Below are 17,009 nucleotides of genomic sequence, written 5' to 3'. Positions count from 1 at the left end.
ACTTAGCTGGATTTGGTTATTGACGATTTGACACGATCCAGGATTGTTTTATTCTTTAAAACTCTTCCGAGAGTAGTTGTCATAGCAACAGTTCTGGTAGCTCAAACCTGCTCGGCAGCAGGCTCATTTCATTTAAACAGGATTAGATCAGGTCAGTTCAAGCAAAGATAATACTAAAAAACTGACATTTTCTTAAGGGAGTAGTTATACATACATACATACATACATACATACATACATACATACATACATACATACATACATACATACATACATACATACATACATACATACATACATACATACATACATACATGCATGCATGCATGAAATCAGCTCTAACTGTAAATCTAAATAAGTTGCTTAATACTCGACACATGAAAGTGTAAGGCCTGTAGTCCACAACAAATGTGGAAAGTTATTGCGTATCGTACTTAACAAACCGTTTACTGTGAATTTTATGTCATTTTGCACACATGGATAATTGAATATTAATCAGATGATGTCATTATGCTGCTGTGTCGTCAGACAATAGTTGCATTACTAATAATGATTTCGAGGATCGATAGATCTGTCCTTCACAACACACGCAGCAATCTCTGATCAATTAATCCAGACATTTTAATGTGCAAACTTGAAGAAACAAATTAGCCAGAGATCAGTTATCAAGATTGAAAGATTGAGGATCTGTCAAATCCTCTTAGATCATTTAAGCAAGGCAGGAAGAACAAACTCCTGGAGTTTCTTCACGGGACTCGACACTTGTAAACACTCACTCCATTGGGTTCACGGGTCTCAGCACTGCCCACACTCGTCGCCGCTACCAAGCTGACCAATCAAAGAGCTTGCGCCACGTGTCACTGTGAGATGTAGTTACATCTTTTTAAAAGCTTCAGTGAAAAAGTATAATTCAGCCTAAAGGGCTTATTATGCTGTCTCTGTCGCCATCTTGTGGATGGACAGCATCAACCATCTTTGCTCAATGACTCAATGAACTATCCTTATAAATAAACTGCATATTTGCAATCTAAACAACTACACTCTTGCCAGAAAAAGCTCGAGTACATTATGTTGTCTAACAGCTGCAATATTTGTCAAACTGTAGTGAGATTATTGGTCTGCTGTCAATCTATGTGGGTGGGTTAATACAAAAGGCTGTAAGAGTTTTGATATTGCAGAGTAACGCACAGCTGTCAGTCGAGTTTACTGAAGACTAGATAAGGTACAAAATGAACAGCATATTCATATATAAAAAATATATATACATACATAAATGCTGTTCATTTTACCTTATCAAGTCTTCTGAAAACTCATGATCAATTTTTATTCGCATATACACATTGATCATTGAAATGAAAAAGCAGCTCAACTTGAAGTTTAAGTCCAAAACTCGATAGTTTTTAAAGCAGCTCAAATGTGGCCATGTGATGAAAGAATGAACCTCATTGGTTCTTGAGCTTCAAACAAGCATGATTAAGTCTAAGTGACTGAACTAAATATCGTAAACCTTATTTTTTCATTTATTTGAAGTCTTCACAGACCTCAAAGAAGGAAGAGAAACATATATAATTCAGAGATGATTCAAAAATATCTTTATTTATGTTTTAAAATTGAGGAAAATTGTTATGGAAAAGGGTGCAAAGAAACTGTCATTGGGGGGAACAATAACCTTAAGAATTCTAAAGTGTTTTGAGTGTTTTTTTCATCATAAGAATAATCTGATAAAACCTTGTTTAACCTTTCAAAATAAAAAAAAAATATTAGTGAGCACAGATCAATGCCTAACAATGCAATTCTAAAACATAAACAAACAAATGCCCATAAATCACAAACTATTCATTCATAGGGGAACTATAAATGACACGATTGTTTGTATACTGTTAAATATGCATTAATTACCAGTGTTGGGTAACACAATAATAATATTTGACATATATTGATATCGGCGAGGCAGTGGCGCAGTAGGTAGTGCTGTCGCCTCACAGCAAGAAGGTAGCTGGCTCGCTGGTTCGAACCTCAGCTCAGTTGTTGTTTCTGTGTGGAGTTTGCATGTTCTCCCTGCCTTCGCGTAAGTTTCCTCCCGGTGCTCCGGTTTCCCCCACAGTCCAAAGACATGCAGTACAGGTGAATTGGGTAGGCTAAATTGTCCGTAGTGTGTGTGTGAATGTGTGTGTGGATGTTTCCCAGAGATGGGTTGCGGCTGGAAGGGCATTCGCTGCGTGAAAACTTGCTGGATAACTTGGCGGTTCATTCCGCTGTGGCGACCCCTGATTATTAAAGGGACTAAGGCCGTACTCACACTAGGTACAGTTGCCTTGAACCGTGCCAAAGCACGCTTGTCCCCCCTCCCGTCTCCCCTGACGGCCCGCGCTCAAACCACAAACGGGCCTGGGCAGGCTTACGTCATCGTTGCTGCGCTGTTCAGTGAGAAGCGCTCTCTCACTCAGCAGCACAGTGGAAATTTCTTTAGTTATATCGTTTCAGTCGTTTGATATGCAGTGACATGCAGTCAAATGTTTCGCCAAACAGTCCTTAGAGATGTGGTGACACGCAGTCAGATCTTCAGGTCTGCTGAAGGCGCGCAGCTGTCGTGCAGTGAGGGGTTTGCGTCTTTAATATACTACGGCAATTTGCGTTCATTGAACAGTAGGAATGATTAATAAATCAATATGAAACAGCCCCTTAAAAGTCACGTCTCGCCTTCAGTTTCGGGCTTTGGCGCGTTTTGCACTCACACGCAAGCGTACCATGCCAAAGCCCAAGTAAACCGTGCTCAGGCACACCTCTTCCAACCGGGCAAGGGCCGGCCAACTGAACCGTGCTTGAGCCCGATTTAGCGCACTCACACTTCTCAAACGATCCGGGAAACGGGCCTGGGCACGGTACGGATGGCATAGTGTGAGTAGGCCCTAAGTCGACAAAAAAATGAATGAATGAATATATTGATATCGTAAGCCTATCTAGATATTTTTAAACAATGCAAATAACACATAAATTAGTAATGTTATAGTATGTGTTATGTAACTTTTTGTGAAGATTAAAATAGGCATAACATTGTAATATTTTTTTACCCAACACTTTAATTATGTTAGGTAAACATGTAGTTACTATATTTATCCAGAGACATTCAATTAGTTCTATCCTAGTATGCTAATCAATTAACTCCTGTATAAAAATATTTTAAAATGTGTTAAAAATTCATTTTTAGTTCTTTTTAAATGATTCCCATATTGTAATTTAATAAAACCACATATTAAAGCCATAGATAGTAAAAACCCAGACAGTAAACTCAAAAATGTGTCAAATTTGAACAGCATGCTTCTTTTTTATTTTCAAAATACATTTTAATGGCATTTTTAAGCCAATGGTTGGATTTGTCCATTTTTGATAAAAAAAAATTGGGTTACAACAACCCAGCATTTTTTAGAGTACAGTTGAAGACAAAACACACACACACACACACACACACACACACACACACACACACACACACACACACACACACACACACACACACACGTAAATACTGGCCTGCAAATGTGAGTGGAACCAGACTCTGTTCTCACCCTGAGATCATGTGTTTACCCACAGTGGTAACCCACCCATTTAATTTTCTGCAGCAAACTGGCTTGGAAACACAACACAAACCGCTGTTCTCACACAGACACACTGCTCCACCTTCTCTATATTCGCTTATGCGCTCCACCCAAGCCTGACATTCACACTTTCCTGCATCGCAGTGGATCCAGACTCCTGATTCCACTCGTTCATGCTCTTTTCCGGGAGAAGCTAAGCTGCTTTGATTTGCATTACCATACAAAATCTCCATTCTTCCAAAGAAGCCAATTACAAACCACGGTTGGTCTGAAAAGAATTTAATCCTAATGGGATTAATTACATACCGATTTACTCACAGCACGGCATTAAACAACACATTTCAAAAGCAAAAGGTGCGCCGAATGTAGTACGTCTGTGTGCTCAAATATTTTTTCACGCGCTGAATAAAAAAAGTAGCCCAAAAAAGAATGTTGCAGATTAGGAAAATTCGCAACAACCTGTAATTTTGGGCATAGTATTGCATTTAAATCAATTAAATATTTAGCAAAGTTCCTGTCAACCAACAGCAACACTCTAGTGTCATTATAGATGCTTTTTGATAGTTTTGGTTACATTTACTCTGCAAAAAGTGCATTTTAATTCAAATATCTAGCCAGGAAACATTTTCTTGACAAACCAAAAATATTTCCTTTTTTTTTTTTTTAGAAATAATAAGTCAAACTTAAAGGTGTTTTTCCTTAAAACAAGCAAGACAATTTGCCAATGGATTAAGCAAAATAATCTTGTTATGAAGGCAGATTATTTTGCTTGATTATTTTAAGATATTATTTCTGAGAACAAGACAATATATTTTTGCTTGTCTAGAAAATGCTACGTGATTTAATTTTATTTTTTTAGTAATCTTTTATCTTAGCTAAGAAAATCTTTTTTTTCGTAGTACTACTTAAATTCCAGATAGTACTTCATGATAAATGAGCGAACAATTTGTAAAGTTTTAAGAACTAGTCAGTCGTTTGATTTGATGATAGGAAAAAAGGTTTCACAAAAAATTACCTGTTCTTTTTCATGGGAAAATTTTACCTAGATTAATTTACACTACCGGTCAAAAATTTGTGGCCGGTACAATTTTAAATGTTTTAAAGTAAGTGTCTCCTGTTTACAAGGGCTGCATTTATTTAATAAAAAATACAGTACAAATTGTACAATGGTCAAATGTTATTGCACTATAAAATACATGTCCAAAAGTAGCTTATAATTTTATCATTTATTCCTTTTAAAGTCTTTAAAGTCACATGATCCTTCAGAAATCACTCTAATAATAATAATCAGTATTGTGACTATTATTATAATTTAATTATATATAATTAAATATTATTAAATATATTATATTGTATTTTATTATTATTATTATTAATATTATTATTATTATTATTATTATTATTATTATTGATAATAGTATTAAAAGCAATAATGACTGGAGTATCAAACTAATTTGAAAGTACATACAATAAGAAAGTAGTTTAAAATATAAAAATTTTATTAAATATTTAACAATTTAACAATTTTTTCATTGAATAAATGCCACTTTGATGAACAGAATAACAAATTAAAAAAAAAAAAACATAAAAAAACTTACCCCAAACTTTTGACCAGTAGTGTATATATGGAAACATATATAGGACAACTTTAAACATTTAAACCTCCTATTTACATAATATATGGGCTTTTAAAGATGTATTGTCATTGGGACAAACAGAGGTGTTGAACCAAATACAGATTTATTAAAAATAGGTAGGCAAGCAACAGTCAACACAGGGATAAACAGGTATATGCAGATAATAAAGAGTCGTAAACAAATAACAGGCTAGTGATCAGAAGACAGGAATAAACAAACAAAACAAAGTGAGGGTCAAACACCGCAAGGCAAAGCAGGAAAAACACATTGTAAAGTTCACATAAACAGTTAAACAAGACTCAGCCCAGAGGTGTGTGTGTGTGCTGTATACGTATATAGTCCCTGTAATCAGTTCATAACGATCCTCTGGCTCTGTGTGTGTTGTGTGTGTGTGTGTGTAATCAACAGAACTTGGAGCAGGTGTATGTGAGCGGTGCATGACTGGATAAATTCTTCTGCTGGCAGATTTGTAGCAAATTGCATGGGCTAGATTACTGGTGACTGTGACAAAAGGAGACCTATTATGCCCCTTTTATGCCCCTCTGATGTCACCATAGTAGCATATTTGAATCTTTAATGGTGGACAGCTGCTTCTCACTCAGGGCTGTTAATGCTAATAAGGGTTTAAATAATGTGTTTATATAATCATTCATTCATTTTTTTGTCAACATTGGGGTGTAAAAATAAGGGATATGTCCGCCATAATGAGGGATTTAAAAAAATCCCTAAATTACTAAATATGTTCATCTGGAGCTGTTCCCTTGTAAATAAACAGATAAATAGTTAGTAATATATTTTATTATTATTATTTACAAAAAAAAAAAAAATATATATATATATATATATATATATATATATATATATATATATATATATATATATACACACTAGCAGCAAATACATTAGCAAACATTTTAGCTAATTAAAATTAATAGCTATTATAGTGAGATAGAATCAAGCTATCAAATCTCATAAGCCATTTTTTTCACTGTATAACATACACATTTTGATTAAAGAGCAACAAACGAATCTCTTATTCTTTATTTAGATTATTTAGATTTTTTTGTTTGATTACATTAAATAACATTAAACAACAAGTGTCACTTTAAAAATGCACACATCTAACAATATAATGAAAGTATTCAACTGCTTTGCTAACTTTTTATGTTCAATTAAAAAGGAATTAGTTGTGTTTGAAAAAAAAAAACACCAAGATCAACATCATTAGATGTTATCATTATTAATTATGTGTATATGTCTGTTTAAATACGCACCCAAAAGCCAGACTTTCGCTCCGCTTCAAATCGCATGTACAGAATCCGTTTGGGAAACAGCATTTATTTATCACTATGGAGCGCGCCAGCTGACAGTCATGCACCATTATAGGACTGCTTTGACGATTGCATAGGAGGGGTGACGGCACCTGTACTCAGGGACGGCGCGTCCATAGAGGCGACCTATTATGGCGGCAATATAGAGAGGGCGGCGTCCACGACACCTCCCTCCCTAAGCACCCGCGCGTCCTCAGTTATATCCGCGCATTGGGCGGCAGAATAGAGGTCCGCGACACTTCACTTGGTTTTCAAAACCGTTCACTTTTGTTTCCACATTGGGGTTGAGGGCGGCGTGATCGTCCTCTGCCTAGAGCGGCAGTTCAGCTTGCTCCGGCCCTGCCTGTAATGCAAAGGAAGGGGAATCGCGTCGTTTTCATATTTATTTCAAAGTGTTTTCGTGCATAAACAAAGCGAAAGCACAGAACAGACTCACATTTAAGAGCAAGGGGTGACCCCTGTTGGTTCAGAGGTATGGGGTGCGTATAGGGAGGCTCGGCTCTTTAATGGTACCTGCCATTCTTCAGAGAAACATTGAAAATATTGGAAAAATAAGGGAAAATACCTTTACGGGATGATAGCAGGATAGAACTGTAAAATACGGGAGAATCCCGGGAAAAACGGGAGGGTTGACAGGTATGACTTAGTCACTTTATTCATCAGGGGTCGCCACAGCAAAATGAACTGGCAACTTATCCAGCATATGTTTTACACAGCGGATGCCCTTTCAGCTGCAACCCAGTACTGGGAAACATCCATACACACTCAGTCACAAACATACACTACGCCCAATTTAGCTTATTCAGTTCCGCTAAAGTGCATGTCTTTGGACTGAGGGGGAAACTAGCCTTGCCTAGACTTGAACCAATGACCTTCTTGCTGTGAGGTGACAGTGCTAACCACCATGCCGGGACTATATATACAGCACACACGCACACCTCTGGGCTGAGTCTTTTTTAACTGTTTATGTGAACATTACAATGTGTTTTTTCTGCTTTGCCTTGCTTTGTATGACCCTCACTTTGTTTTGTTTGTTTGTTCCTGTCTACTGCCTGTCTTCTGACCACTTGCCTGTTATTTGTTTACATTTTAGTTCTACTTAAAATCTAGTAACTACTTCATAATACCTTAGCAAAGTGTTTTTAAGGCTTTAAGAATTGGTCAGTAATTTGTTTTGATGATGAAAACAAGGTTTTGGCAATACAATATATATATATATATATATATATATATATATATGTGTGTGTGTGTGTGTGTGTGTGTGTGTGTGTGTGTGTGTGTGTATTCATGTATATATATTCATGCTTCAAAGTACTCCAAATGACAACATTTTTAATTCATTATTACTGAAAAGAAATCAGAAATTCTCAGAATACATAAAAAATGACTGAGAATATTCCAGTGGTCTACAATTTCACACACATACACTTTTATGCTAAAACACTAGCAAATCACAGTGAACACACAGTGTTTTTGTGGTGCTGTGGCTGAGCCGTATTGCCCAGAGTAACACAAACCATCTGTGACCTCATAATTAAGCGCCCGACATGCTGAAAGAGTAATCCTGACACACCTCTGCCCTCAAACAAGCCTGCTTTTGTTACTCACTCCTTTTTGTTTTCTCTTTTTTGAACTGACTAGGGAAAGCCAATATGGCATACATAAATAAATGAATGAATAAAAATAGCAAAATAAAATACAGCAATATCCTAATCTCATTATACTTTACACTGAATGAGTGCCATACTCATTGGTACACACACAATTCTATTTTCATATACACTCAAAAGAAAATGATGTTTTAGTGTGGCATAAAAGAACAGGCTGGCGTTTGTTGTAGAAATACACCATAGAAAATGAGCTGAGACAACACAATTGTTTAGGGGGGGTTGGGGTTGGGGGTGGGCATCTTCATTGTTTTATGTTCAATCCACGTAAATTTAAAAAAAATAATAATAATAAGTTAATTTCTTAATGTTGTCCCAACACAAATTGATTGTGGGGAAAGCACCATTTTTTACACTGTATTCATGTTCAACAGCTGATAGTTAAAACTGTCACAGCACAAATGAGGAATGAACATATTGGATTTCATGATAGCTTATATACAATGAATAGGAAAATGCAGAAGAAAGTGTAAATGTGTTTGCCAGAAAACCTCGTCTCTGTAAAGTGATCTGCCGCTGTTCTCCAATACAGAGAAACCCATTATATCTGACACCTGAAAATGTGTTTGTTTGGTGATGACATTGAAGGATGGAGTAAGAATCATCTTTTTCACATCCTATAATAGAGGCCATCAAATAGAGCTTATTACTCGATACACCTCAGTTTTATTTTTGTTTCTTCATTGTATATAAAGGAGCTAAACTATGTTGAGTGCACTTAGTTACTGTAATGTGATTATTACCACCGAAAAGGTAAAGTAAAGAACTACTTTCCTTTTTTGGGTAGCTTAATTACAGGTATTTGTAATATAATCATCTTAAATAGTGCACTGTAAAAAAATATATATAATCAATTAATTGTGGCACCATATGTTTTTAGGTCATTGCAACAAAGTAATCATGTTCTAACTTTGTTGTATAAGTTACTCAAGCTGTTTTAAGTTCAATATAATATAAGCTCAATTATCTCATAAAGTTAGACTCATTCATTAATTTTCTTGTCGGCTTAGTCCCTTTATTAATTCGGGGTCGCCACAGCGCAATGAACCGCCAACTTATCCAGATAGTTGCCCTTCCAGATGCCCTTCCAACCGCAACCCATCTCTGGGAATCATCCACACACATTCACACACACACTCATACACTACGGACAATTTAGCCTACCCAATTCACCTGTACCGCATGTCTTTGGACTGTGGGGGAAACCGGAGCACCCAGAGGAAACCCACATGAAGGCAGGGCGAACATGCAAACTCCACACAGAATGCCGACTGAGCTGAGGATCGAACCAGCGACCCAGCGACCTTCTTACTGTGAGGCGACAGCACTAACTACTGCGCCACTGCCTCGCCCATAAAGTTAAACTGATTCAGCTTAAAAAATTAAGGTAACCAGGATATTTTTACAGTATGTACAAAAATTCAACAGTTCTAATTCATTCAGAGAATATATATTTTGCAGATTTATTTCTTTAATTGGCAAGTTCACAAATGATGTAAATGATTTGGTGAAAAACACACACGCACGCACGCACACACACGCACGCACGCACACACGCACACACACACACACACACACACAAACGCACGCGCACGCACACACACAAAATTTTGTATTTTCAATATAAAAAGTAATTGTGGACTGGATTTATTCTCAACCTTTTTGTCTTTGTCATGTCTTGGACATGTGAACGATTAGTAACAACATAGGCTTTGATGTATTGTTAGATTTTCATTTTTTCTCCCTAATTTACTGTTGGTGGCTGTTTTTGCCCCATTGACTTCCATTATAACCACATTTGATGGTGCATAAATACACAATCTTTGTTTTTGTTTACTCCATGTAGCTCTGAGAGCTGAGATGCATATTTTGATTTTCTCAGAGGCATAAAGGTAAGTGCGCAAAGCTCACTTTCACACTCACTCACAGACACACACTTTAATTTGCTGTTATACTCTATATAAAATCCAGAAACTATGTTTGTTTTTTTTTTTTGTTTGTTTTTTTTTTTTGCACAGGCCTATCTAAAAGGTTAATGGTGCCAACTTATGATCAACAGTAAAAACTATAAATTTGACCTCTTCCCAACAAGGAAAACCACCACAATCAAAAAATGCTTGATTATATGGTGTCATTGTTGTGCAATCAAAAAAATGTGGTTATAAAAAAGTCAATAAAGAAAAAACAGCCACCAACAGTAAATTAGGCAGAAATATGAAACTCTTGTTGCCTAAACAATTTAGTAGCTTTGATAGAACTTTTTTATGTTTATCAGATGCATTTTTAGAGCAGTTTAATTCAGTGGATTTTTTTATGCCTAACATAACAAAAGGCTAGTAAATTTGCCCAGAGTGTTCTTTAAAAATTCAAAGCATTATCGCAAAATATATATCAAAAGAAAAATTTGTCACCAAAAATCATTCCTCTGAAACAGGGCTCAAACTGAAGACTCAAAATCACCCCGGAGTGGATGAAAACATCCCCAACAGTATATAAGGGTTAAAAAAAAAAGTTTAATTTTTATTTGTGTTAAGATTTATTTGGAATTTTAGTATTCCAATAATTAAACTGCTTACAGAGTAACAAAGTTACTAGGTATTTGTTCCTTTTTTATTACTAACAACAGTTTGTAATGAGAACTTAAAAACAAGTAATAAGGTTGTCTGTAAAAAGCCAAAGACTGTGACATGTTTTTTTTTTTTTTGCTGGGGAATTTAAAAATATATATAATATTTTAAATTTAAATTGTTTCTTGTATGTTGCTGGCTGCAATTTACTTGATAGCCACTGGTGTCACTAATAATAAGGGCTTTTAATTCATTAAAATCCACTTGTTAAGTCATAATGCATAAAATACTGTTTGAGAAAATATTAATTTTGACCACTTTTTAGTGATATATCACACATTAAAATTAATTTTCTATAAACATTAAGGAGTGCACAACACTCTCTGGACTTACTGCATCAAATAAACCAATATTTTAACAATTTATAAAAAAAGAATCACTTTCTGGCCATCGGATATTAGGCATGGATAAACATATATTGCATTTATGATTTTCTAATGTATTACATCACCTTGTAATTGTTCATAATTACTATTTGTTGAGTCTCTTTATACAGTTTGATAGAACGCTTCACATGACGTCACACTCAACAAGTGAATAGTATCTTTAAAGGCATGGTTCACCCATTTAACCACCTTTCTCCACCTTTATGAGTTTCTTTTTTCTGGTTAATCGAATTAGAGATTATTTTGAAAAATGTCAGAAACCGGTAACCATTGGCATATGTAAGGGGAAAAAAAAAATACTATGAAAGTCAATGGCTACTGTTTAATGAAACTCTTCAAAATATCTATTTTTTTGCTCAAAATTCAAACATGTTTGTTCATAACAAGTTAAGGGTATTAATTGTGACGTTATTTTCACTTTTAGGTGAACTACCCCTTCAAGGTATGTTTTTATTTATTTCTTATTCTCAGCTGCTTTTAACAATCACCTGTTGTTTGCTATCATTCAAATAATATCTAACATAACTACTGTATGTGACAAATTATATTAAATACAATAAATAAATAAACAAATCAAGCACAAAGTTCAATTTAGGTCAAATCAAACAAAAAACGAAGCAGATTTTTTCTTTTTTCTTATCTAAGAACCATCGCTCTTATCTAAATCTTCAACATCACGATTAAATGCAAAAGACCTTTCAGTTGAGTTAATAATAATAGAAAAAAATCTTCCTAACAAAACAAAAGGCCAGAGATTGTCTCTTGTCTTGTCTCTTGTCCGTTCTGTCATTCACTTCCTGTTGATAGCGACCATATGCACATTTTGAATAGTCAAATGATGGAGCGGTGCATTAGTCAGGAAATACGGTCATGCAAAAAAATCTTCACAGCCATGCAAATAAACAGGACTGAGAGGACTTGTTGGAGTTGTGCTGAATTCCCTGTAACTCCCCTGATATCAATGTGTGCCTTTCAGTGGCTACATTTGTAGGAAAACTAACGGGTTGTGATTTTACACCAGCAGCTGACATTTCCACACTAATCTACATTATACTTCATAGTCCTCTTCCCCCAGGAATAGGGAAACACCATCTGAAATCAAACCACATTAACCTGTAGGTCCACAATGGATCTGTAGTGAAACTGAGAATGTTGTTTTGACACTGGTCACAGTCCAAAGACATTAAGAGTTTTGGTACACGGGTCAAAAATTTTGGGTTAGTACTGTTTAACTTTCTTCAGTTTAGTATAAACTGGCTCAAATGCTTGCAAGCTGGAAACTGTGTGATCTGAATTACACATTATATTAAAGAGGACAGGGCATTACTCGTCAATTTATTGTTTAATTTCCAAAAAAACTATTAAAAGTGAAACCACAAATCTGCTCCATTTAAATTTACTGTCGCCACTCCAGGCCTGGAAAACAAGGCCTGCTTAGGTGAAGGAGACTGATAATCCAGGCGTTTCTTTGTAGAGGACAAAAACATCCAACCTAACCACTTATTTAGCCATCATTTTATTAACAGTGGTTAATCATGATTCTCATTCCCCAATTGCTTATAGTTTTTGTCAGTGTAACAAAAATATATGATTGTTGTAGTACTTCTAAATATTACAGTAAATATTATTGTATATATAAAACATATTTATCATTACTGTTTATTGAAATCATTACTGTATATTTATAAAATACTGAATGTTTATATTAATATTACTGTACATTTAAAAAATATTACTGTAAGCATTAAAAATTACTATACACATTACTGTATATTTAAAATGTATTTAACATTACTGTATAAAGTAGATATTACTGTATATATATATCCAAGCTGTATATTTATATCAATATTAGAGTAGATTTTTAAAACAATACTGTAAATATCAACATATTACTGTAAAATATTACAGGATATTTAAAAAATATTTATCATTACTGTATATCTAAAACATTACTGTTTATTTATTAAATACTGTTTATTTACAAAACACTACTGTAAATTTAAAAATATTACTGTAAAATAATACTGTAATTATTACTTTACATTTAAAATACATTCAACATTACTATATACTATAAATATTACTGTGTATTTATAAATTACACTGTATTTATATTTATATTACTGTATATTTATTAAAATACTGTATGTTTTGGTAATATTACTGTATATTTATAAAATACTGTTTTATTAATGTTACTGTATATTCATAAAATACTACTGTAAATATCAAAATATTACTGTAAAATATTACAGTATATTTAAAACATATTTAACATAACTGTATAGAAAAATGACTGTATATTTATAAAATACAGTATATTTTTATTAGCAGTACTAAAATTAAGTTGCTTTCCAAAAAGTTTAATTTCTTTAATATTTTGTACCATATTTTATCATAAATTAGACAGATTTGTTGGCATTTTTTACAGTAACACAGAAATTTGCCTCAAGGCGCAATGGAGGGAAGATGTAGAAACATTCTAACTAAAACAACAACAACAACAACAAAAAAGGTCAAAAACAGCTAGAGGCAAAGGGAAGGGTGTTGCATGGAGATGTACAGGGATGGACGTAACTGAATTGTCTGTAAACCTGCAGTAAGAAAACAAACTCCTGGAGGAAACCCAAGGGAGCGGTTCAGGGGCGGAGGACACACCGTGGCCTCCTACTTTGGGAGGAAACAGGCTTCATTTCCTCCTCTTTATCCCATGGACAATGGGCTGCTTACGTGTTGGACCAGCAGGGAAAATAGGCTGGTTAAGGAACAAAAGGGTCACTCCAATCAATTGAAACTGTCCTTGCGTGGAACTATATAGATGCTTTAATTATGCATTACATCGATGGCAGAACAATTCTGCAGTTCTTCAGGAATGGTGGGGTGGGGGGGACTTGTCCTAGAAGTAGATAAATTGACCCTACGGGGAGGAACTAAATGAAGCCGACACTTTACCTTCCAAGTGAATGGAAAAAAAGTGTCTGTGGAACAGAGGGAGCCATTTGAATAAACAGAGAGGGAGTACTGTGAGTCACTCTGCCTGAAGCCAAGGGGAGATGAGAGAAAGAGCCAAAATACAAGCTCACAAATCTCCCAGTCCAAAGAAGACTACAGAGAACTTGTTGTATTCAACTGATTTGTGAGCAAATGGAAAAAAACAAAAAACAAAGTCGTGGTCAGTGTTTCCCATTAAAGTCCAAATCACTTTATAAAATTCATAGTTAAAACTGGACAAGTCCTGTAGGTTCCCTTCAAAGGGAACTGTTTTTAGCAAGTTCAAGACATTGAGATTCTTAGGAACAGAAGAAGCCAGGCTAGTGATGGTGAAGCTCTATTTTAAGGGGCTTTGAACTCATGCCACTTCCCGGAGCATGGGAATCTGATAATCGAATCATCTCACAGTCTGATTGGCTGATAAAACCTTCAGTTGTTAGGCACTTATGCAAATTTGAGGTCATGAAATGCCTAGTCTGTTTCTTGTCCCATTAGTGCCGAAATGGGACATTCTGTACCAAACTAGGACATTCAAAGTCCATCTGATCTTTGTCATTAGGAGCTCATTTCAGTTGAACCCAGGTATGGTCCACCTGATGTTTCTTAAATTTAATAGACAGTTTTTAGATTTACATATGCAATTTTCAATATACTTTTTCCCCTTCTGACCTTTCATGGGCTTACATACTGTATACTCATTAGCAATGCACTCAGATAAATGTAGTAGGATTTTTTCATTGCGAATATCTGTCATTTGGTAAGGAGTTGCTGCTCGTAACACAGCATGCCAAGAATACATTGCATGTGTCTGTGGGTACTGTGTATGAGTAGATTTTTTTAGTGTCCATGACAAAAAAAAGCGTCACTACAGTGAAAGACACCCTACTGACTTCATTCAAACACTAAATATGTATATACAATGAAGAAAGAAATATAACTCTAATGGTCCCAAAGGTAAGTTCCAAAGGATTCCCCAATGTAAACTCCTCAAGACCAAGATCCAAATTCTGTAGAACTTGAAGTACAATCTCTAAGGGCAAACACACTTCAAAATGTTTAACTTCCGTTTGAGCTGTGCAGAAAGTGGTAGTGCAAAAACACTGGGTGGTGCTTACCTTCTGATCCACAATTGAGCAAGCAATTTGTTTGACGTAGGCCAGGTCTGCAGTCTGGGGTAGAAGAACAGACTCTCTGGTCAGTCCAATCTGTATGATGAAGGAGACACCAGCTGGAGCTGGAGGCCCAGGCAGCATTCCAGATGCCCCACCGGGACCCGAGACAACCCCCATGTCCATTGTAGGGAATCCTGGGGTTTGAGATGCATGGACAGAAACTGGTGTCCCCTGTTGCAACACCACTGACCCAGGTGGAGATGGGCCACCCGGGGGAAAAAATACTTGGGACATGGGTCCCGGAGACATGAAGGGACTGACATTGGCCATACTGAAAAAGTCAAGAGAGAGAGATAAGACTGGGTAGTGTGAGGTATCAAACTCACCTACACACTCCAGCAGTCACTCACTCATCAATACTGACCGTCCCTGCTGTGTGTGTGCCGTGTCTCCTAAAGTTCAAAAACAAGTGATCCCTTTCCAGGAAGTGGCTCTTCTTTCTTGTTGCCCTCTCTTTGACGGAGAGGTCCTCTATATGGCTTTCATTCCAAGCAAGAAGCAGGTGAGAAGTGCAGATAAAGTTTAGTTTTGAAACTAAGTGTTCCTCCACCTCCTCCCCCTCCTGCTTCCTGTTCCCTCACGGCTCCAAAGCAGCTTTGAAAAGAAAAAAGTCCAAACTTCAAGGAAGCACAACGGGCACAAACAAGAGAGAAACTAACAAATGCAAACAAGCGTTTGTAGCACTAGGTCTGTCTTCTCAAGATGGCTTCCACATACAGGAAATAAACCAAAGAGAGCTCCTGGTTAGGCTTGCTTTGCAAGTCAGGCTGTATTTCAGTTTCTTGTCGTGTTGAGCTGTGTCTGCTGTGCCTCAGTGAGAAAACTACTGAGGACACTCCCTCTAGCCCTGCCTCCACCTCCCTGCTGTCTGAAGCCCAGGAGGAAGTAGGATGACTGACAGATCTCTCAGCCAATCAGCAGGAGGCAAAGCTGTAAAGGAGAAGCTCTATGAGATCATGCATATCCACTTCAGTCTCCTCCCTGTCCCACACACACCTTCTTCCCTCCCTCTAAACTTTTATGTCTCTTTCTTTGTATAACAGTTTGTCTTGTTTACTCCCCCACCCTGGAACAATTTTGTCCTCTTCTCTGTTTTTTTTTTTTTTTTTTGGTTTTGTTTTTTTGCCTGGGCCCCACACTACCTTTTTACTTATTTCCCCATTACCAATTCTTTGGTAATTCTTTCCCCAGTCCTATTTTTTTCATATCCTACAGGGCAGGCAAACAATTGATGTTTATTCATTCATTTTCTTTTTGGTTTAGTCCCTTTATTAACCTGGGGTCGCCACACGAACCACCAACTTATCCAGTATATGTTTATGCAGTGAATGCCCTTCCAGCTGCAACCCATCACTGGGAAACAATTAATGCGTGTACCATTAACAATCTTATTTGTTCAACCTATGGGTGACACTATAGTCAGAAAAAACTAAATAAAAAAAGTAGGAAGCTCTAGGTTTCCCATGAATGAGAGAAAGAAGCATCAGTTCGCAGATAACAGGCAACAATGTATTAATGGCTCAGACCTTTTAAAGGAATAAATTGGAGACTCTATAGTTCAAGATGAGAGATAAATTTTTTCACATTTTAATGAAGTTT

General features: G+C 36.0%; 1 protein-coding gene across 3 annotated transcripts in view; it reads right to left on the bottom strand.

Moving 5' to 3' along the window:
* Positions 1-16,238, bottom strand: part of prkd2 (protein kinase D2) — a 91,215-nt gene extending 74,977 nt beyond the window's left edge. For 2 of the 3 annotated variants that reach the window (XR_012390649.1, XR_012390648.1), the window contains exon 1: positions 15,354-16,238. Coding sequence is in view for 1 of the 3 variants with exons in the window: in XM_021466325.3 (XP_021322000.1) it covers positions 15,354-15,680 (327 nt within the window). In the remaining 2 variants the exon portion in view is untranslated. The remainder of the gene's footprint in view (positions 1-15,353) is intronic. The other variant, XM_021466325.3, reaches the window with a different exon arrangement.
* Positions 16,239-17,009: the final 771 nt, after the last annotated feature.

This window comes from Danio rerio, chromosome 15, assembly GCF_049306965.1.
Source record: "Danio rerio strain Tuebingen ecotype United States chromosome 15, GRCz12tu, whole genome shotgun sequence".
NCBI lineage: Eukaryota > Metazoa > Chordata > Actinopteri > Cypriniformes > Danionidae > Danio > Danio rerio.
Note: the sequence above shows the minus strand (reverse complement) of the source record. Positions and strands in the feature narration are given on the sequence as shown.